At 54.9% G+C, this 21,529-nt stretch overlaps 9 protein-coding genes across 9 annotated transcripts; 4 read left to right on the top strand and 5 right to left on the bottom strand.

The window, feature by feature from the left end:
• Positions 1 to 128: 128 nt before the first annotated feature.
• Positions 129 to 1,846, top strand: BU26DRAFT_476650 (S-adenosyl-L-methionine-dependent methyltransferase). The gene is made up of 3 exons (XM_033825577.1): positions 129 to 572; positions 637 to 964; positions 1,020 to 1,846. Exons 1-3 carry the CDS (start codon positions 406 to 408, stop codon positions 1,608 to 1,610), a joined length of 1,086 nt encoding a protein of 361 aa, XP_033687900.1. The 5' UTR covers positions 129 to 405; the 3' UTR covers positions 1,611 to 1,846.
• A 4,184-nt stretch (positions 1,847 to 6,030) lies between these two features.
• Positions 6,031 to 7,199, bottom strand: BU26DRAFT_211313 (uncharacterized protein). Its single transcript, XM_033820650.1, has 2 exons — positions 6,422 to 7,199; positions 6,031 to 6,287 (listed from the first exon to the last, which is right to left on the bottom strand). The coding sequence occupies exons 1-2, from the start codon at positions 6,782 to 6,784 to the stop codon at positions 6,120 to 6,122; spliced, it is 531 nt and encodes a 176-aa protein (XP_033687901.1). The 5' UTR covers positions 6,785 to 7,199; the 3' UTR covers positions 6,031 to 6,119.
• Positions 7,200 to 7,538: 339 nt separating this feature from the next.
• On the bottom strand, positions 7,539 to 10,354 carry BU26DRAFT_419903 (uncharacterized protein; the record flags this gene model as incomplete). Its single annotated transcript, XM_033823332.1, has 5 exons — positions 7,539 to 7,604; positions 7,654 to 7,836; positions 7,885 to 9,714; positions 9,764 to 10,181; positions 10,230 to 10,354. The coding sequence occupies 5 exons, from the start codon at positions 10,352 to 10,354 to the stop codon at positions 7,539 to 7,541; spliced, it is 2,622 nt and encodes an 873-aa protein (XP_033687902.1).
• A 1,348-nt stretch (positions 10,355 to 11,702) lies between these two features.
• Positions 11,703 to 12,964, bottom strand: BU26DRAFT_537907 (DNA repair family protein; the record flags this gene model as incomplete). The annotated part of the gene is made up of 1 exon (XM_033831436.1): positions 11,703 to 12,964. The coding sequence occupies exon 1, from the start codon at positions 12,693 to 12,695 to the stop codon at positions 11,703 to 11,705; it is 993 nt and encodes a 330-aa protein (XP_033687903.1). The 5' UTR covers positions 12,696 to 12,964.
• Positions 12,965 to 13,306: 342 nt separating this feature from the next.
• BU26DRAFT_601123 (glycoside hydrolase family 28 protein) lies at positions 13,307 to 14,744 on the bottom strand (the record flags this gene model as incomplete). Its single annotated transcript, XM_033835241.1, has 3 exons — positions 14,143 to 14,744; positions 13,693 to 14,077; positions 13,307 to 13,631 (listed from the first exon to the last, which is right to left on the bottom strand). The coding sequence occupies exons 1-3, from the start codon at positions 14,669 to 14,671 to the stop codon at positions 13,307 to 13,309; spliced, it is 1,239 nt and encodes a 412-aa protein (XP_033687904.1). The 5' UTR covers positions 14,672 to 14,744.
• Positions 14,745 to 15,223: 479 nt separating this feature from the next.
• Positions 15,224 to 16,676, top strand: BU26DRAFT_587606 (carbohydrate esterase family 8 protein; the record flags this gene model as incomplete). Its single annotated transcript, XM_033834692.1, has 5 exons — positions 15,224 to 15,519; positions 15,590 to 15,867; positions 15,933 to 16,071; positions 16,133 to 16,282; positions 16,347 to 16,676. 5 exons carry the CDS (start codon positions 15,224 to 15,226, stop codon positions 16,483 to 16,485), a joined length of 1,002 nt encoding a protein of 333 aa, XP_033687905.1. The 3' UTR covers positions 16,486 to 16,676.
• Positions 16,677 to 16,877: 201 nt separating this feature from the next.
• BU26DRAFT_601124 (sterol-4-alpha-carboxylate 3-dehydrogenase) lies at positions 16,878 to 18,321 on the top strand (the record flags this gene model as incomplete). The annotated part of the gene is made up of 1 exon (XM_033835242.1): positions 16,878 to 18,321. One exon carries the CDS (start codon positions 16,878 to 16,880, stop codon positions 17,991 to 17,993), a length of 1,116 nt encoding a protein of 371 aa, XP_033687906.1. The 3' UTR covers positions 17,994 to 18,321.
• Positions 18,322 to 18,551: 230 nt separating this feature from the next.
• Positions 18,552 to 19,107, top strand: BU26DRAFT_515323 (uncharacterized protein; the record flags this gene model as incomplete). Its single annotated transcript, XM_033828038.1, has 3 exons — positions 18,552 to 18,730; positions 18,784 to 18,902; positions 18,960 to 19,107. Exons 1-3 carry the CDS (start codon positions 18,671 to 18,673, stop codon positions 19,102 to 19,104), a joined length of 324 nt encoding a protein of 107 aa, XP_033687907.1. The 5' UTR covers positions 18,552 to 18,670.
• A 234-nt stretch (positions 19,108 to 19,341) lies between these two features.
• Positions 19,342 to 21,057, bottom strand: BU26DRAFT_515324 (uncharacterized protein). Its single transcript, XM_033828039.1, has one exon. It carries the CDS (start codon positions 20,799 to 20,801, stop codon positions 19,527 to 19,529), a length of 1,275 nt encoding a protein of 424 aa, XP_033687908.1. The 5' UTR covers positions 20,802 to 21,057; the 3' UTR covers positions 19,342 to 19,526.
• Positions 21,058 to 21,529: the final 472 nt, after the last annotated feature.

The raw sequence follows: 21,529 nt of genomic DNA on the forward strand, positions 1-21,529 counted from the left end.
TATTGTTAATTCCCGACGGTGCAACGTCCAGAGGGCGATCCAACGGGCACATCATATGCGATCCGGGTGGTTGGTTTGACTGGCGTGATTGGGGTCCAGGGTGGGTGAAACCTATCGCTTCGGCGGTTATTGAGGGGCAGCAGAGGCCTGCAGGGACCGTCAGCCAATACTCAAGGTAACCCAGCCACCAACGTACGTCCCTGCGCCTCCAAAAAGCTCCCCACCTGCTTTGCTTACTGCAGTACGATAGCTGCCAAACCGCTGCCGCAGCCGACCGTTTCTCTGCATGCTCTCCCAAGTCGTTAATTGTTGAAACGCGCCTTTATCAGCGCGGGGATCGACAGAAGTACCTAGGTACACTAGCAGCCATCATTCCATCCAATTTACTGGCGTGATCGCTCGGTCATGACGACCACCCAGCCAGAGACGATGAGCTCAGAGACAGGAGTGAAGAGCCGCAAGGCAAAACGCGCCGAGGCGTCAGATTACCTCAATCACTTTGCAAACAACAAAGAAGGGGCGGAGAAGGGTCGCGAGACGCGAAGAGAGGGATACGCGCAGCTCGTAAACGAGTAAGTCTCCACTGATAGCCGTGTCGCACCCCAGGACAGAAGATACGATACTGACGATGACCAGCTTCTACGACAACTACACCGACTTCGCTCTGGAAGGATGGGGCCAGTCCTTCCACTTCTGTCGGTACAATCGCGGGAGGGAGCCCATGGCCTATGCGATCGCCCGCCATGAGCATTACATGGCTTACAAGCTAGGGTTGAAAGAAGGAATGACTGTTCTCGACGTCGGCTGTGGCGTGGGTGGGCCGGCGAAAGAGATAGCAGCGTTCGTAGGCTGTAAGGTGGTCGGCCTTCAGCTGAACGAGTATCAGATTGCACAGGGCAGGAAGCTGGCCAAAAAGGAAGGCGTGCAGGAGGACGTGGTCGAGTTTGTGCAGGGCGACTTCATGGTAGGCTCACCCTCGCAGAATCTCTAGTGGTGGACGCATGCTCACCAAACTGCAGGATATCCCTTTCCCGGACAACACGTTCGATGCAGTGTATGCAATCGAAGCGACTGTCCATGCCCCAAGCTTGGAGAAGGTCTACGCAGAGATAGCCCGTGTGCTGAAGCCAGGCGGTCGCTTCGGTGTCTACGAGTGGGCCATGACGGACAAGTTCGACCCCTCCGTCCAGAAGCACGTGTCCATTCGCTCTGGTATCGAGCGAGGAAATGGCATCGCATGCGTGCGCACCGCTACAGAAGCAAAGGCGGCCATGGAGAAGAGCTTCTCCGTTCAGCTCGCCGAGGATCTTGCGCTGAGAGGAGACCCGCTCCCTTGGTGGTATGTCTGCTCTGGCGACACTCAGTTCGCTGAAGAGTGGCGCGACTGGGGTCGTGTGTTTCGCATGACGCCCGTGGGAAGAGTGCTGCTTCAGGTGATCGTTCGAAGTCTGGAGCTGACTACGATTGCGCGGAAGGGCTCCGCGAAGATGGTGAAGGAATTGGTGCAGAGCGGAGACTGGCTGGCGGAGGGTGGCAAGACGGGAGTCTTCACTCCCATGTTCATGATGATTGGTGAGAAGCCGAACCACTCTGGCGAGGCGCTTTCGTGAGGCAGCCCCGAATGCTGCGGGTAGTGGGGACTTGGATGGTTAGGGATGTCCTAACATGGACGTGTCTTTGTAGAGCAACACGTTGACAGCCGGCATATAGTGATCGGTGGTAGTGCGATGCGCCGATGCACTGGATTGATGAGGCAGGTGGTTCGCATCTCATCCGGACCTTCACGTGCCTCTCCAAAAAGCAAAACTTCTCTTCGCGCAATCTTGATTGTCATGTTCTTCCACGCATATTTTACCATCCGCAATCATCAACATCTTTCTCCGTCGAACCCATGCCATTGGATTGTGATCAACTCATTAGAAGGTAAGACGCCCTCGACACATTTCAAAGCACAAGAGATGGCCATTCCTTTGTACTGGAACAGAGACAGCATCACAGGAATTGCATCCACTTTTATATTGAAACGAGATAAACCATGTTTCCACACTTCCAGGAATCCCCATATTTCCGGAATCCTCTCCTTCCCGTCTAGCCGCCAACCCATCAGATATCGCCTACCTCGCCTTCTACTGCACCTCCATCCAGCCCGCAGGTCAACAGCTCTTCCGTCTTCAATCTACCACACAGTCAGCGTAGCTATCCTAATCGCCCATCAACAGAGACCCACATCTTCAAGCCTTAGCGGGCGGCCCACAGAACCGACATCCCCCTGTGCACGGCTCGCAGTAACAGATGCAAATAACCTCCCCCAGCTCTCCACGCGCAGAAACCGCAATGGAGTCGTCGTTTGGGTCCCCGACTGGGGATGCGAAGGCAACGGAAGCCACGCTGTAAAGCACGGCGAGTGCCGCCCGGAGTTGCATTTGCGATGAGAGAGAGCTGTTGCCGCAGAATAATGGAGACGATCTTTCGCGATGAGGCGTAACGTTGAGGAGATGCAATGAGAAAGCCGGGGCGGGCATGGCGTCTATTTATCTTTGCAACCGTTTACTCTGGCCCAAAAATTGCTAAATTCTTGGTGTATCGGGATTCCTGCTACAGGCAAGAAGGATGTTGGGCCAACGCGCACATGAGTGACCGGCGGGCTTCGCTGTTGGAGGAAAGCGTTAGGATTGTTGGTGTCTGGTGGTACTTCTAATAAAGTGGAGTGACGTTCCGCGAGAGGGATATTGGTCGCCTTCCGTTTAGGGGCACTGGTTTCGTATCCAGTTCCTCTGGAGGATTCATCACCACCTAGGTGGACGACCGCTCTCGTTCTTGCAACGGAGTTGAGGAACATGTGCGTACTTCTAGCCAGTACGAAGTTTGGGTCTAGTAAAGTGAGCCGGAGCTAATCCGGATCGAACCCGGAGCGACGTGCGCTAGGCAGAGGACTCAGTCAAGGCCGAAGCGCGGCGGAGGTCATTCCTCAATGCCCACGCAGTGATGGTTCCCTCTCCAAGTGGCACCTCAATCTGGTCACTCCGTGTTTTTATTATCTGTCTCCGACCACAAAACCAACATATCCGGAACTAAGAGCCATTTATAGACCGTAGAGACACCGCCACATGTCCTTATTTACGTCTTAGCTTCTTGTCGAGGCATGGGAACTCGGTTAAAAGGGGGGAAAGGCCCAAGGTCAAGAAGGGTTGCACTAGTGGATTCCTGCGTAATTCCAAATGGATGATTCAAGAACAAGTCGATCATAAATCCGGGTGGTCCCAGTATCTAGCTCTCTGCCCCAACGAGTCCACAATCCGGAGCATAGGATTACCGTAATCCAATTTTCATCCAGCGTGGGCGAACGCCACATACAACGCGCGTCCTGATATTATTGGCGCCCCAGACCGGAGGCCACGGCGCACATTCATGCTGAGGCCGGCCATGAGTTCATATACCCCCTTCAGGATGATTCGCGCGTCATTGATGGCTTATATGTTGCCTTTTCGTTCCAGCTGGAAGACACGAATAGGAATATAAACCATTGTTATTACAGTCCTAATGCTCTGCCGTGCGGAACCCGCTCCAGAATCATACTTGATTCGACGGTCGATCTTGTTCCTCTCGAAAGACGAACAGAGCGCCGGCCCATGGAAAATACGCTCTGCCGCTTTTGCCCAAGTACCCAACCGGGCACGCATGAATGCCCTTTGTTGTAGATTTTAAATCGCCGCAGAAAGGCAGAAGGCGGAGGAAGACATCTGCCCGCTGGATATCAAATTTTAGCACCGCCCGGGCACAAAACATGCCTAGCGAAACGTCCCGGTTTTAGTCCCCAGCCCAATATGGTAGACAGTAGGTGCGCAGAAGAAAGAGGACCTGGATACGCGGAAGAAGGGCTTATATAGATCGGTGAGAAGCGCTTCTAGGGGCTTAAAGGCGTGCAGGACGCCATACAACGCCACTGCCTCTCTGCGTTGAACAAAGTAAGGATGGTTGGGCGAGGGCCCGCTCTCCAAACCATCGACGGTATGATTTGTTCTTTGGAGAACTTGAAAGAAGGAGGAAGCCCAACCCATACGCCGGGTGAATACTTAGTTTTGCTCCAAAACAACGAAAGGGCATATCTGTTATTGAAGCACGTTTTAAGCCGCTGAGTGCAAGGCAGCCGGCAGACGTTTTCCATCCGCGAGTCAGATTTTAGCGCCGCCGAGGCACAAGACATTCGGTAACACTTTTTCTTCTTTGAGTCTTCGAGAGTAGAAGAGGACGATGTGTAGAAAGAAAAGAAAAGAGAACCCAGAAGGAGGGGAGGGGTTTATATAGCCCTCAGTTTCGCATCTCAGAACGTTAGTAAACCCGCAGTGGGATACCATAGGGCTTACTTCTCGCGCACTGCGTCCTTAACGGGGTGGTCAAGGCAAGAGCGAGAGAAGCGTGCGCTCTCTGAACGAGCCATTTTGTGGCAGTCGTTTACTTTGAGAGACAGTGTCGCAGTTGCAGTCATAGCTGCACTCTCACCCCCGTCCCGTAGAACGGGACACCATACGCTTAGGATCCAGCGAAGAGAAAAGCGGAGCATGACTAACCCATTGACGGTCATTTTGGACAGCAAGAAAGCGAGCGAGCCAGAGAAGCCATGGCATATTGCCTCTGGGGGTTTTCGAAGTCGCGCTGGTCCAGACCATCTCGTATTCTTCAAGTCTTTTTCAGGTCCCACATCATACAGGAGGGCTGAAGATATGTACGGAAGAAACCAGAGAACAGGCCGACCTACTCCAGCGCCACAGTTCGCAAAGAAAAGAGCATGTAGACGTAACGCTGGTAGTTTTAGACCGCCCCGCCACGGAAAGCGCAGAGGCGGAGAGGACATGTTATGCTATTTTCTGTTTTTAGGGCCGCGCAGGTCCGAAACATTGAAAGGTGTCCCGGTGATTTTATTCTTTCTTTGCCGCTGCGTGGAGAAGAAGAAATCCTTCCTGCAAGGAGTGGGAGTGGAAGCTTATGTAGACCATCGGGGAGCGTTCGAGCCACTCATCATATCCCCGGCCCCAAGTTGCGACAATGAGAAAGATTCGCGCTCGCTGCACACATCCCTCCTTTTCGAACATTCTCGATCGGACGATGGAACCAGCCGCGGACATGGGACGCATGATGCGTTGCCGTTAGACCCACGGAGGAGCAAAAGGCGCAAACAGCACATTCCGCGGTCGTTCGTCGAATTAAGAGCCGCGCGGGCATATAGCGAGCACATCGGTAGTTTTGGTGGGTACCTAGGTAGCGACAGGTGCTAAAGAACACATCCACTTTGGCGTTCTTGCATTTTGAAGCTGCGCTGCTCCAGACCATGTCGCCTTTTCGCTGGAGTTTTTAGTTCCCGCATTTGAGAGGCGGTCGACGAACAGAGTAGAGAGGAGAGGAGAGAAGAGGAAGAATATGGAGAATGTTCCGATCCAACCCCGGGCGGGGAAGAGGCGAGCATGAAGACCTTTGCTTCATGCTTTAGACCGCAGAGACATCCACGGCTCGGACATGCCTCATTCATGCTCCAATTTTTAGACCTCGGCGTCCACAGAACATGAGATTCGTCGCTTCATGTTTGAGTCCGCAAAGCCAGGCGCGGCAGGGACATGGTGCGTGCATATTCTTGTTTTAGACCCGCTTAGGCACAGAACATATATATGTTGTGGCATATTTTAGTTCCCTAGAGAGAGGTGGTGCCGATGCAGTGAAGAGAAGAAGAAGACGTGGAGAGGAGGGAGAGAGGGGCTTTATATAGCCAGGCAGATACAACCTTGGAAGAGGGAAGACGGGACGATACGTGACAGGACTGGGCATAGCGAGAGGACATGCAAAAACCCATTTGGAATAAAATTCCTGGAAAGCTATCGATGGTGATGATGCTGGTGATGACGGCGAGATGGAGGAGGAAATCATCCATAACGTCGCTGAAGATATTCATCGCTAAACTCTAGCAATAGCAAGAAAACGTCATCACCTAGCCCCTCAAACCCAACATCGACTTATCCAACTCTTATCCAACTCTCCTCTCTTTACATCGTCATGAATGCCGCAGATCACTTCAACGCCAGCACTCGCGGGTTCCCGTGTGCCAGTGCCTGTGGCAGAGACCAGGGCGATCACCTCCCCGATGGCTTCCCCTCCTCCAAACCCGGCACCGGCAACGCCGGCGTGACAGCGCCCTCTGTCGCCTTCGCAGCCTCGACCTCCTCCGCCGTAGGATAGCTGGGTAGATCAACGATGACGCCGGGGTCTTTACTCCTGCTCGCCAGCATAGCCGCTCGCTTCTGCTATTCATTAGCCCAAGTCCACATCTATAAATGCCCTTCCTTCCTTCCCCATCTCCGCCTCCGCACATGCCATGCTACTCCCCAGCCTCATCCTCATACATCCCCACCCGAAAAGAACAATATGTACTCACCTCCCGCACCTCCCTCCCCACGCCCCTCTCCCCAGGCTCCCCCAAAAACTCCTCCTCGATCTCATCCTCCTCGCCCAAGCCGGGACTAATCATACTGCCCTTCCTGCTGCGCTTCGCCTCGTCCGGCGTCGTCGGCGCGCCGTCCAACTCCACGGGCGCCTCGTTTATGGGCGGTGTATCCGTGTCGATGAAGGGCGTGCGCGTCGCCACCGCGGGGCTCGTCTTGTGCGGGAAAGATCCCGTCCGGCTGACGGGCGAGATGGGCGGTTCGGCGTTGGTTGAGGGTGCGGGCGCGGGAGCGGGAGGGGCAGTGGTGGTCGAGACGGTCGGCGGGGAGATGGGCGTCGAGTCGGAGGCTGTCATTGTGGACGCGGATGCAGAAGGGTGTTCCTAGGTTATTGCTCGTCTTTTCTGTACGTGTTATGGATAAGGCTCCGCCGTTCAGCTGAAACAACGCTCAGCCTGGGCTGGGCTGAGCCGCAAGGCAGCGTCGCGGATCAAATAAGGAAGCGCCGCGGTACAACAAACGCCCGAAGCCCTGTCAGCTTTCCAGGGACCTATGACGTATTCCCACAGGACCCTGAAGCTGCAAAAGCAATGCCTTCAGCTGGCAGTATCTTTTGGCGATGGCGCTGACCCCGGCGATGGAAGCTGTGGTGGGCGAGAGTGGGGCTCGTTAGCAAGGGTCGAAGCTTGTTTCGAGCGCGGTGCCTGGAGATCTGATGGCGGCGGCGGGACGGTGCGCGATAGAACGCGTTCGGGGTAAAGGCTGAATCTTGAATACCGCACTACTGGCAGAGGAGGCTTATGAGGCGGTCAATATAAGAGGACAATGGAGAGAGATCTCGTGAAGAGCTGAGACTTTGATTGTGACCTCAACGCGGGGCAGTGGGCTGTGCTAACCGCGCTATACCGCTTCCAGCACATCAGATGAGCTGCCATGGATATCAACACTTTTCCCTTATACCCTATGAACTTACCATAGCATCGCCCTTGCCAGAGCACGCTGCCAGAGGATATCCGCAGTCATGAAAGCATCTACAAGATCGTCCAGAGCATTCCCGCCACGCGTAACCCCCTTGAAATCCCAGCCCAAGCCTAATCAAAACGAAAATACCTAGCTCGTCTTCGGTATCATAAAACCCATCGTGTATCCTTCGCCAGAGGAAGTCTTCGGATCCGCCTGATAGCTGTTAATTTTGAGCCAGAGTGTTGCGTGGGGGCGTGCTCACCCCCATAAAAACCCCGCCATTCCCCGAAAATGCATTCGCACTGTTCTGTTGACCACTTGGGGCAGGTGTGTTTGGAAGACCGTTCGACGCCTCAGTCTGCACTTGCATGCCACTCAGATCCATCGGAAAGAATGAGTTTGTTGCGTCCATGCTCGGCCCCTGTATGTAGGAATCCCATGCATTCTGAAAACATTAGCGGACGAAATCTGGTACGTTACAAGCACTGCTCACCCAGTCGATGTTATCCGTGCTGGGCAGATCCATATTCTGCAAACCAAGACTAGCACCGAAGAGATTCGAGAATGGACTGGGTGCGTTCTCCTGCCCGCTTGTTGCACCTCCGTAATTTGGCGTCAATCCCGCTGGTTGCTGCGGAACCGCGTCGTTGAGAAGGTTCGCCATCGATGCTGGATAGCGCGTCTCGAACATGTTCGCCGAGTTTGGTGTCAAGCCGCCCGTGCTGAGCATGCCTAGCGTCATCGCGGCCGAGTGCTCCGGGGCAACATTTGCATCGTCCATGGGGCTTGTCGCTGGGAACGCAGATGACGCCGACGAGAAGCTCTGTTGCGCCTGCCTTGTTGCATGGTGCTCCTTCAGCTGCTGCAGCATTACGCTGAGTGTCGCATGAGCCTTGTATGCCTCCATTGAGTGCTCCCTCAGCCCGTCCCAGATACCCACGGCTGTTTCAATAGCGTCAAGCATCTCGTTCCGCCGTTCGTCGCTCCAGAAATACATGTCTGCCGGCGGTGCCCGACCTTGCCGCTCAGACCGGGCTGTGTGGTAAAGGTCGGAGCAGACAATCATGGCCGCGAGGAGGAAGTCCACGGTCGTGAGCGATGAGATGAACCACTTCACATTGCGCAACCTGCCACCTGGCTGGCACTCCCTGTGCAGCGTGGCCTGGTGTTGTAGCATGATCATCGAGGCGTCGATGCACGCCCTTCGCGAGTAGGTAAACCTAGAATTACTCCTTGATGCGGCGAGGAATTTCCGGTGTAAAACGCAGATGATCTTTAGATACAAGAGGTCGAGCGTGAAGCGTTGCATGATGAGGGTCGAAGGATCTCGCGCAGACTCGTCCATAGGTCGGATCTTGAGATGGGGGGCGATCTTGTCGTGCAGCTCCCGGGCTTGCGTGTCAGACTTCAGTACCTCTTCATAGGAGGAACAGGTAAGCGATTCGGTCAGCTCTACTGCTTCCCCCAGCTTGTAGATCAGTCGTGTTCGATTTATTAGAAAGAGGGTGGGTGTCGCTTCCTCTTCCGGCCTCGAAGGTGGTAGGACTTTCATGTCCTCATACAGCTCGTCATCGTAGATGTTGCGGGGGACCTCAGTGTTGGTATCTCGAGGTCGCACGATGGGAGGCAGTCCAGCTTGCGCGGAGAATAAGAGATCCAACGACCGAACTGCAGCCCACACTCGCCGTCGCATCTCGGCTTGGAAGGTTGTGATTCCTGGATAAGGGCCGGCATCGCGATGGAGGCCCATACGCATCGCAAGCCGCACGACGATGCTGGTGCTAACTAGGATGCCAGGTTCAGAATCTCTACTACGGGCGTAATCAGCATAGACGTGGAGGATCAAGGTCTCGAGCATGTTCGTGATGGGCGAGGTGATGTCGGCGGCGAGCAGGCACTGCGCAGTCAAGGTCCGATAGTCGGTCGACATGGCCCACGACTTCCCTTTGTATTCTGGCGGTTCGTCCCCTGCTCGCGTATACGACTGCAGCGCTATGCACATCATAGCAAACACCATGCCGAGCCAGATGACGGGCGACTCGTTGGGGTTCAACCAATGCTTATCGTACTGCTTTTGGAATGTCGGACCATGTATGATGTGAATGCCCGGGTCGTACGTATTGAAGTATCGCGCGACGAGGATATCAGCAGTGGCTTTCGGAGGGAATCGTGCGAGGATCTCGGCCTGTGGCAGGGGTTTCTGCCCGCCAAAGAGGAAGGCAGTGCCGGGGCTCTGCTCGTCGGTATGCGTGGCTTTGTAGCGCTTCAATTGCTCGTCGTACTGCTTCTTGTGCTCGTTGAAGTAGTTTTTGACCTCGGAGATCTGCGGGTATTTAGTACTCTTCCCAGGCGGTTGTATGTTCGCGGCTTACCTCTCCCAGAATCGCATACCAATGCGCTTCCGATGCAAACACGGCGCGGTTGTTGTCAACCTTCATGACCCCGATCGACTTGGTGACATGCTCCACCTCGCTCTCCTCGCCATCCTCCTCCGGTATCGACTCAGGGTCGTTACTGATATCATAGGGGTGGTCTGTGGAGCCATTCATCAGGTTGTTCGCGATGGCAGCGTGGGCAGCGGCGGGCCCAGCACTCTGAGCGCCATTGGTCATCAAAGAAAGAACAAGTCCTTCGAGGCGGTCAATGCGGTTTTGCATGTCATCGGGAGAGGTGGCGGAGCCAGTGCTGGACGCGCTCTTCTTGCGGTTGCCTGGAGCTGCGTACGTACATGATCCGGTGTCTCCCCGCTTGGTGCAGTTGTCGCAAGGGTGGCCGCGGTTGCATTTGAGCCTGTCGCAGTCAGCACTCACAGCTCGGGTCCCAGCGCGCTCTACCTACTTCCTATGCCTGCAGGGCCCGCAGGACAATGGCACGCGGTTGCGCTTACGGACGACGCGGAACTGGGGGTCTGGCGGCGACTGTCCCGCGCTAGACGAGGTGGTCGAGGGCGGGGTGGGCGGCATGGTGGCACAGGGCCTCGATGACGGAGGGAGCGGAGTTAGGGCGGTTAAGTCCGACGAGGGTGTCAGGCGATGTGCGCGACGCTGCGCGCGGTGGACGAAATGTCGGAGCTAGGAAGGGAGCGGGGGCAGCTGCGCGTCGGGCTGGCTTAGCGACTGGCTGCGCGCTGCTGCGGAAAGAGGGTGCAAAAGGTGGAGTGGTTGGCGATTCCTGAAGGCGGGCTGGCACGGTCTTAAATCTCTCGGAGGTGCGTCGTAACTCCAGACGCCAAGCGCTATGACCAGTGCGTTAGGATTAATAGCCCAGGCCTGTCCAGCGATGCCTCCCTCCTGTGATCTGCTCGTCCCTTCCCACGACAGAGTGTTGGTTTCGCCCGTCGACACAAAAGCAAAGCTCTCGACTGCGGTAGGTAAGTGTTTCGCGTCGTCTCGCCGTTTCAGTGTGCTCAGACTGTGAAGAAGCAGCGATGGTGAATGTTCGTCGAGCCCGCTATCAGCCCCGTCGCGCGATTTCCTCTCGTGAGGGGTAGACGTGTAGGCCTGCGACCACGGCCTGCAGACGGAGCCCTGGAGGAGGACGAATGGCGGGCTGCCGTGGGAGGCGCACCGATGGGAGAGATACGGCTGCTGGTCGAAGCCTTCGTCTGCCTCACCGCTGGGGCAGTGGCAGCTGCCGATAGCGATGCGCAGCTGTCGCGGCTGGTCAATGGGGTCCGAAAGGTACAGTGGAGGCGCGGCAAGGGGTGCTGGAGGCCGTGTCGGGGCGTGCGACGAGGGTCGGGCGAGGTTTGGGTGGTGGGAGAGAAAGGATGGGCGGCGTCTGGCATTTAACTCCGCATGCCTTCAGTCGTTCGTCGCCAAGAGCTCTCCTCCCCCCATCGTCACCGCACCACTCCATGCATACCAGTCTTACTAATCCCCTTCCAGCAGCAAATGGGCCTGTGAGTCACACCTGGGCACTCCGCCCTGCATCCCCGTCCAGATCCTTGCTATGGTCGCATCGTTTTCGTGCGAGCTTGCTCCTGCTCGTTGAGGCGGGGTCGGCGCGCACAAGCCACCAACCTCATCACCTTATCGCCTCATCACCGCATCGAGCCGACCTCGCGACTCCGTCGACGTTCCATCGAACTACCGTCTCCGAGAAGCCCGTCTACCGTCTGTCATCTCATGTGGCAGCCCATGTTTCTCTATAGCCGTCGAAGACCCCTGTCACGGCTTCTCAACGTGGGAGAAGTTGCCTCTGTCGCTTCGACTTAGTATTGCACGATTCCAAGCAGCATGCCAAAAGTAACAACACAAAGTGAGCCGTCCAGAAAGAGATGAACCTTTGCGAGAGCCCGCTCCCTTCAGCCTACTCTGCAGTTGCGGTCCCCGCTCCATTCTGTGCCCCATTCGCAGCACCAGCACCCTCGCTCCAGGCCATCATCTTCCCCGACCGCGCATCCCACCTGAACACCCCGCCGCCTCCCACATTATACTGATAATAATTCTCCGTCCCGCCCTTCACCAGTGCCTTTCGAAACGTAATATTGATCCGCCCCCTGCTCGCCTCTGCGCCCGCCCGCTTCGGAATACTGTGCAGCCAACTCGCCTGCGTCTTGCCCCTCATCAGCACCATGTCCCCCGAGCCCAGCGGAAGCTTGAGCTGCTTTGGCTCCGCGGCGGGAGGGGAGGCGGTGGAAGGCGGAATGGGCTTGTGCTTCATAAGGAAATCGCGCTTCGCGCCGAGCGAGAAGGACGCAATCGCCGGCTTGGGACCCAGGAAGCGCTCGTCGTCGGAGTGGTACGAGATGCTGTCCTGCCCATCGGCGTAGTAGTTCACGAGGCAGAAGTTGAACGTCTCGCCTGTACTGCCCTCCGTCAATCTCCTCAGATGAGCGAGGCATCGGGGGATAGGGCGGGGCGTGCACTTGTAGCGTCCTGCTTCCACCTTCCTGCCGGTCTTCGCGTCTACGAGCTCGCCATCGTCGGCGAAGCGAGAGGTAGCATCAACGCCAAACACAGTAGTGAAGCGCGGCGTGTTGATAAGTGTTTCGACGCCCCCGCGGTTGATCTTGTACTGCACGCGGTAGAAGGGGAGTTCTTGGCGCAGGAAGTCGAACATGCCTTTCTCAATTGCGCTAGGCACGTATGGTTGATAGTACACCAGGTCGAGGTCCAGCTGATCGTTGATGAGCTTTCCCTCCGCCGCCGGTGCGAAGTTCAACGTCTCGATCAACGGGCCGGGCAGGTGCGGGATGGCAAAGGGATAGGACGGGTGAGTCGACTTCACCGTGCTCGCTTCGTATTTAGGTTTCTTGGGCCCGGCGGGCTTGAAGAAGGTGTCGAGCGCACCGCGCTTCATATCGAGCGGGGCGAAGGCGCGGTTCGGTACTCGTTTGGATGCCGCATCGACAGTGGTGATAAGAGCGCGCTGGAGTTGGACAGCCAGTGTATCAGGGCGTACGTCACGCCAGCAACAGCTCTCACTTTCGACGGCAGTCGCGGCCAGCAGAGACCATGCTTTAAAACAAATAACGTCCACAGGCCCGGGGGACTCGACCAAGCAACCGAGCTAGTCTAGGAAGGGCGGGAAGGATTAGCGGCCAGCAGCGACCCAGCGGTGAAGCCGCTGTTGTTGAGTTTAAGTATGCTGCTGGACGTACGCTGACGATGAGGGCGAAGAGCTCCCTGGAGCAGTGCTCGATGCTCAGAACGAGTCTGGGACCGAATGACGGCAAGACGAATCGATGATGTTATTGGCGCGCTGGTGCTAGTGTATTATTGGTTGGTTTAGCGAAGTCTGAGTGGTAGCAGCCGGTATGGCGACACCCCCGACGCCTCAATGCACGACCCCGATACTATTTCATAGTGCGCATATTGCCCGAAGATGGAAAGGCTAAGAGTTCGAGGAAATACAACTAGTAGATTAATTATAGGAATCTAGAGGAGAGAAGCCACCCTCAGCCCCGCTATCTACCCAGACGCTCCAGAGCTGCACGACACCCCCGGACTAGAATTATCAATATTCGCACACAGATACTTGGGCGACCCATTCGGCGTCGTCACCGTCCAGCCCGAGAAGTGCACGTTGCACGTCCCCGCAGCGGGGCAGTTGATGTTGGCGACTGTCGGCGCATACTTGGAGCTCGTGGTGCCCTTGAAGTTCTTGAAGTAGACGTCGGTGACCTTGGCAGTTGACGGGTTCGACGCGCAGTACGAAGCGTCTTCATTGTAGCAGGATTGGATTTGGGCAGCGTAGTCGCTGGATGCGACGGTCACGCCGTCGAAGGTTACGTTCCTGCCGTACTGGTCAGTGTCGTGCCGCATCGCAGTGCATTGTGGGGTTCGACAAAGCTTACTTCACGACAGCAGTCCCGTGCGCCGAGCCTCCAGGGTAGAGCTTGATACCGACAGCCTTCGTCGAAGTCTCCATATTCGCGTTTGTGACGTAGACGTGCTGCACGGTATCGGTAGCGCCTGCTTTGCTGGCGAGCGAGCCGACTGAGAGGCCATGCGAGCCTTTGCAGGTGATGCCGTCGACGGTGCAGTAGCTTGTGCCGGGCTTGAATGCGATGCAATCATCGTCGTTTTGCACGCTGATGTTTTTGTAACTCGTATACGTTGCTGGACCGACGTTGAAGCCGTCTGTGTTCTTGGGCAGGTTGGAGCTGGAGGAGACGGCTGTTAGGGTGAGGGAAGAGTAAGATATGTTCTCCGTGTTGCCGTTGTTGCTGAAGAAGACGTCTTATTGTCTATCAGCAAAGGAACTCGAATAAGAAGAAGCTGCGTGGACTTGGGGTATGACTTACTGGGCGCATTTTTCACCCGCAGATTGCTCACCGCGATATTCTTCGACTTATTCGTGATCAACACCAGCGTCGGTCGGTCGAAACTCGAGTCCTCGGCGAACTTATCCCAAGCTTTCTGCCCGTTTCCATCGATCAAACCGCTGCCCGTCACACTCCGTATCTTCGCCCCCGTAATGCCGCTCACGGAAATGATGGCTGATTTCCCGTTCCAGAACGTCGTATCATCAGAGACCTTCAACGTTCCTTCGATCTGGAAGTCGCAGTTCGAGCAACCGGCCAGGTCAAGCACGGAACGGATCATGTACGTCTTGCCGGCTGGGATTTGAATGATGCCTCCGTTACCGCAGGAGGAGGTGGCGGCTTCGATGGCCGGGACGTCGTCTGTGCCTGCATTGCCGGCGGAGGTAGGAACGCATGTTGCTCGCTTGCTGAGATGGTGTAGTGTTCGTTCGAAGAGCGGGTTTGAGGGAGCGGCTGCGGCTAATGTGCAGCCTGCGAGGAGCTGAAGGAAAGTCGATGCGCTAACCATTGCGATTGCGTATGGAAGCACGAGAGTGGGTTGTGAGTACTATCCATCTTCGCGAATCTAATCGTCTTTTTTGAAGTCGGCCTCTAACAAAGCCACTCGTGGAAATTGAAGGCCGAGCGTTGATTAATGTAGTGGAGGGAATGCAGGGATAGTGGAGTATGCCAGGCTAGGAACGGCTAAAGTTTGTAGGAGGAGAACACGACTTGGGACTAGTGCTACCACCACTATTCTCGAAACATGACTTTCTTCCGAAGTTGGTTCATGGGGGCCAATTAAAGTGACGGTATGTTTGGAACGCAAAACGCAAGTCACTGTTCTTTCCTTTTCGGAGAAATACCACCCTCTAGTACTCTCTCGACTTCCCCGCAATTATGGAGATGGAAGGACTACAGCTTCTCTTTCCTCCATATTATTTCAACTTCCACATCCACGAATCGCCTTGCGCGATGTAGAGAACCTCAGTGCACATCACATGTGACCCATCTTAAGATACAGGGCCATAGAACCCTATGTCTCCCCGTTCTGAAAGTCCAGTTTTCCATTCATTTCAACATGGCCTTTATGCCACGGATCATTCTCCTCTTGATCGCAAGCCTGAGTCTGCAGGTACAGGCGCTACCACACGCACTCGTGAAGCGCGCCTCGCGCACAAGTCCCCCAAGCGGCTGTTTAACCGTCCGAAACTCAGGAACCAAGTCTGGAGAATACGCAACCTTAGGCTCAGCTTTATCCGCATTAGGTACCTCGTCCACGGCGACAGCATGTATATTCATCTACAGCGGCACCTACAACGAGCAAGTCACCGTGAACTACAAAGGCCCGCTCACCATCTACGGATACACCACCGAGTACGTTCCGTTACGTTCCGAAATAACCTTTCAACCACGTGTCTTGGGCTGACAGCGCTCGCTTACTTAGCACTGGAACCTACAAATCCAACACTGTGACTATAACCTCAGGCATCAGCTCGCCGGCCGCTGGCTCCCTCGACAAAAGCAGCACCGTCAACATCGTCAGCAGCAACTTCGCTGCATACAACGTCAACTTCGTGAACTCGTATGGCAAGGGCGCGCAGGCGGTTGCTGTGACTGCAAACGGGAATATGCAAGCGTTCTATGGCTGCGCGTTTAAGGGGTATCAGGATACGCTTTATGCAAAGGATGGAGATCAGTATTATTCGAATTGCTATGTGGAGGGTGAGTACTGACATAAAAAGGCTTGGCGTGGGGAAATAAAGACTGAGCGCTGATGACCGCGTTAGGTGCGGTCGACTACATCTTCGGAAAGGCGTCGGCGTGGTTTGGCGAGTGCACTATCGCGAGCAATGGCGGTGGAGCTATCACCGCGAGCTCGAGGGAGGACGCAAGTGACCCGGCGTGGTATGTTTTCGATCATAGCACGTAAGTGTCGCCTCTTTTTCCTGCCTCCCCTGTTCAGTGCCTTCTGCTGACGCTTTTCCAGTATCACAGCAGCATCTGGGACCAGCTTGAATGGGCAAGTCTACCTCGGCCGCCCATGGCGCGTTCTCGCCCGCGTCATCTTCCAGTACAGTTCGCTTTCCAACGTGGTGAATGCGGCTGGGTGGACTACCATGGCTGAGGGTGCTACTCCGTATGTCATCCCACCTTCCAACTGCGCATAGACGCGAATGCAAGCTCTAACGGGAAACGTGCAGGATTTATGAAGAGCTGGGTAATACAGGGGACGGGGCGAGTACGTCGGCGAGAAGGTTCTTGACGAAGACGAGTGCTGCGGTTACGAAGGCGCAGTTGTGGCCTAGCTCGGGCACTTCGTGGATTGACTCCTCGTATTAGATCGGCGGTATGGTTCTTGTTACTCTATGTGGCTTGCTCTCTTGCTTTACTATGTGTATCCGAGACGGATGAGAGAGGAGGTTTGATGCGCTTTATGTCCATTGTCTTCTCTTGCCTCTGTCTCTGTTTCTTACACAGCGGGTACATGGGCCGATGATAATGATTTCAATATAGGCACGCTATTTTCTGACTCATATTGATATCTTACGCCAAGGTTTTGGGCTTCGAATCACTGCAGGGGGCTGCGCTTGCCGGGGTGGAGTTTGCGGCGCGGTGCGGCACGGATCAGCGCAGATCAAAGTTTCTAATACCCTAAAACCTGGCTACCGGCTTCAGTATCTCTCTCTTCTTCATCCAGCCCTTTTTGTACTCCATCGCCCGCACAGTTCGCCATGGAGCCAGCTAACCAACTTAGCTCAGTGCTTGTCATCGGCGGCTGTGGGTTCCTCGGTCACCACATCGTTCGCAAGCTGCTCCAGTCCGACGATGTCTCTCAAGTCACGGTGGTCGATCTCAGAACGGATTTCTATCGCGTTGAAGGCGCGCATTACATTAAGGGGAGCATTACTTCGCGGGACGACGTAATGTGCGCGCTCGACACCGCAAGGCCAAGGGTCATCTTCCACACGGTATCGCCGCAAGCGCTCGGGAATCCAAGGCTATTCACTGAAGTGAATATTGGCGGCACTCGCAACCTTCTAGAGTGTGCGCAATCATGCGGCTTCACCAAGGCGCTCGTCTACACATCAAGCTCGTCAGTCGTCCACGACAATTATAGCGATCTGGCAGCTGTAACGGAGGACATGCCACTGCTGTTCATGCCGCAGCAGCCGGAACTGTATTCGCATACGAAGGCAGTCGCAGAGAAAATGGTGCTCGACGCGAACAAGATTGCAGGAATCCGAACGTGTGCCATCCGTCCTGCCGGCATGATCGGCGAAGGCGATCGGACCACAGCTGGAAATATCATCGGCGGTGCGAAGGAGGGCAAGTATAGAATTCAGATTGGCGATGATTCGAAGCTCTTTGACTGGACCTATGTGGGGAACAACGCAGACGCTCAACTGCTAGCCGCCAGAGCCCTTTTACGCAGCCACACGAGCCCGCCTCCAGACAACCTAAAAGTCGACGGCGAAGCTTTTGTCATCACCAATGACGACCCTCGACCGTTCTGGAACTTCCTTCGCACTATGGGTGCAGCTGCTGGCTACCCTGTCAAGAAAGAAGACGTTTGGGCGATACCAGCCAGTCTCATGTGGGCTGGAGTCTTCATCACGGAGATTCTATACTTTGTCTTTACGCTTGGGCGCAAGCAGCCCAGGTTCACACGCGCGAATATTAAGTATATGACGATACACCGGTACTTTGACATCTCCAAAGCCAAGACTCGACTAGGTTACGTGCCGCAACTTAGCTTGGAGGACGGTATCCAAAGGACCGTGCAATGGTACTGGAGTATCACCCAGGAAGAGAAGGACCAGAGCGATTCGTTTCGGAAACTAGTCTGAGTTTGCCCGGCTGGTGTTCGATTCACTTTTCAAGCCCTGAATTCTAGCTTGGAGAGATGTCTTTAGTTTCTTTCTTACTCCTCCTATTCGTTTCTATTATGCTGAGGATACAGCCACTTCGGCTGGTCATAATGGTCTAACGTCCTGTTTTTGGTGGACCATATATGTACACTGTTAATCCGGCCTCTATTAGAGGTTTTTGTAGGTTTTCCGCTTACTCGTTAAAGATGAATTAGGATTAGCGTTTCCATTGATGAATGAGCGAGTCAGGGGAGTTAAATGATAGAACTCTGGAGTGTATAGCTATATATAGGGCCCATGAAGTTACGTCAGAATACGAGCTATATCCGGTAACAGTTTCGCAGCGAGACTCGATCACCATCACCACTCCGCAGTCGGACTGAGAAATACGCATAAACCTAGTTCTGCTAGCATCAGTCACGCCGTTTGTAAAGGAACGCGGTCTAGTCTCCAGCCACATCCTCAGTGGCTTGCCTATCGCTGCATCGACCTCGGCATTTTTCGGCTGAGAATGCCCGCCTTCCCCACCATGCATAACACGTCTTCAACCAGATTCCGCGTTCAAAAGCCCATGGAGCTGACTTTGCCGTAGCAAACTCCCCCATACATTTCCGCAAAAGACTCCTTGCCTTGAGACCCAAGACGCAGCCGTCGCCATGCCTGAACCTTTTGACATCATCGCAGTGATTGAGCCCAAGCCGGGCAAGGCAAACCGCGTGGGTATTTCCTCTTCCTAGAGCAAGCTTTGTCATTTCTTACCGTGCAGTAGGTAGAGGAACTGCTGAAAACTACCGCCAAAGCCGTGCAAGCGAACGAACCCGGCACGCTGCGGTACCAAGTGAATCGCGAGACGAAGGGCGATGCGCCGACTTTCGTGATGCTGGAAACGTGCGTTAGCAGCTCCAATTCGTTCCTTTGGGCTTAGCACTGATACAGTGATGGCAGATACAAAGATCAGGCTTCGCTCAAAGCGCACGGAGGGAGCAAGGACTTCAAAGAGCTTGGGAGGGCGTTCAAGGAGGATTTGCTTGCGGCGCCGATGAAGGTGCTTTTCACGAAAGCGGTTGGCGGGTACGCTAGTAAGCTATAAAAGCATTAATTTACTCTAGTGTCCTTTATTTGTCCTGCCGACATGAACTGGACTTTGCGCCGCAGCCTTCGTTGAAAGCGAGGGTTTATCATGGATGAGCATAGCTACGAAGATTGCCCGACAACAATGGCTGATTTGGCAACTATGTTGGCTAGGTTAATCCCGGGCAGTGCGCTAACGTGTTGCATGGATCTTCAATTAAAGATTTCCTTCTTCTGTCATTATGCTGACACGAACGTCGGAAGAGCCCGCCCTTGTATCTATCTCCCGAGAGATAAAGGCGAAAGCAGAATGCATTATCCCGAGGGCTTCCGTGACGCATTTCCAGCAAGCCCATTCGGCAAAGGACATAGCCCCAGTTTCTTGCCGTCATAGAAGGCCATCCGGCACCACCAATCCCCATATCTCTTTTACCTGCCACCCTAGACCTCGTAAGGCGAGACCTGGGTGCTTTTGTTGCGAGCCTTCCACTCCTTCCAATAGTGCTCGAACTTCTCCCTGCTCACTTGCCGAAGGGCATCTTCCCGAGCAATCCGACCCTCATGAGCACCCTGAAACCACCCTGTGAGATGGACCTGACTATAGTCGACAAGCGCCGCCACGTGGTGCGGATGGAGCTTCTTCTTGTCTTTCCGGATAGCCATGACAGCCCCCACGCCCCTCTGCCACTCGATTGGCGCCATTCCAAATCCAGTGAAGCACGTGTACTCGATATGGAATTTGACTCTCTCGGCATTGGGGTTGAGATCTCGGTGCAGGAAGGTGGCAGCTTGGTTCACCCAAGGTCTCCGAAAGCCACCATGATCGGGCCGACGAGCCCATCCTTCCACGCTATCTGGAACGCGTCGCACGAGTATTGAAAGTCCGACTTGGTCTGAGATATCGACGGGATCCTGACCGAAGATGGGATGCGAAATAGGAAGCTTGATGCCTTCGTACTTGGGACGGCCGTCCACTTTGACATCCCCATCGCAGTTGATACGCACGCCCAACACCATTTCCTCTTTAAACGCCGCTTTCAAAACGTTGTGTCGAGCCTTCCGCTCCTGCTGCACCTCGCTGTCATCGAAGGGATCGGGGCAGAGGTAAGTACTAAGATAATCGGAGAGATGCTTTAGATCCACAGGAGTGAGATCGACACCATAATGTGGATTTGGGTCCGAAGACGGGAAGTGCACAAGGTCGGTTCCGTAAGCGAGAATTGGGCCCTTCCAGTTATGCAAGTATTTTGAAGATCTGTCGACAATCTTGAGGATGGCTTTGTTGGGCTTGGAGCCGTCGTACAGGAATGCCTCGCGGAACTCGAGCTCGATGGTGTGTTTGAGGTTTCGGCCTAGTGCCCGATTCCTGCCGATGGGATGGCTGTTGGTAGATATGAATACGTCAGGCTGGGCTTCCCCTTCGTTGGTGGCGAGATACCCTCCTGCCAACACGTCTTGATAAGTGGGGACTACGCGTTCGCATTTCAGCCATACGAAGCGTGGGACGTCCTCATCCGGGTGGAAGTATATCGCCCGATAGACGCGTCCACGAGGTTCTTCGGGTGCAGGGCGGTCATGAAAGTCTTTGAAAGTCTTGCAGAGGTGTTTGTGGACTGACCAACCCAACTCCTGGCACTCCTTTGAGCAATAGTGGCTCTCACGGCAGCCGCCGCAGCGCAGTTTTCCTGGCTCCTCGCATTGTTCGCACAGCCTCATGGCGGGAGGTACTCGTCTGTATGCCTGTATGTCTGTGGTAGAGGAAGAAAAACGACGTTATGAAGGCGGAATTTGGGTTGCTGCGGAGACAAGTTGGTCGGGCCGTCTATATTCCGGAAAGTGAGTGAAAGACTGCGCACCCGCTTCCTTCACCGCACCGATTCGAACTGCGTTCTCAAGAGCTGCACCAAGAAACGTTAAGCTGGCTCGGTACTCTGGATTAATCGTCGGCCCCCTCCTGGACAATCGCCGAGAAGAATTTCCATGCCAAAGTGAAAAGCGATATATTCTCGTGCTGGAACAGGTCACCACAGCATAGAGGGATTTAGCCAAACCTTTAGTATCCTCTGATGCATCGAAATTTGAAAACGGAGGCAATGCAGGTCACTTCCGCAGATACCTGGAAGTAGGCCGTATGATGCGAAGGACTTCGAACACCGCTATGGGGCGACGGCACTACTTTAAGTCAGCAGCTTCATCCGTTCCGAGCTCTTGAGCACTACATTCCAAAATGCCTCCGCGGTGTTCAATCTTCAGCTCAGTTTATCCGTTTTAGTCACGGTAGTGCGTCTTGGGATTTCCGTAGCGGCGATGCCGAGACCTTCTATCAGGTGCCCCCAGGCGCGAACGAGTCGCTTGCTCGCATTATCCGTTAGCCATGCGTTCTCCACAAACGTCCGCGTCGTCTCAGTAGGTAGGATAAACAGTGGACCTGGCGAATGTAGAGG

Source organism: Trematosphaeria pertusa (assembly GCF_010094035.1).
Source record: "Trematosphaeria pertusa strain CBS 122368 unplaced genomic scaffold BU26scaffold_3, whole genome shotgun sequence".
NCBI lineage: Eukaryota > Fungi > Ascomycota > Dothideomycetes > Pleosporales > Trematosphaeriaceae > Trematosphaeria > Trematosphaeria pertusa.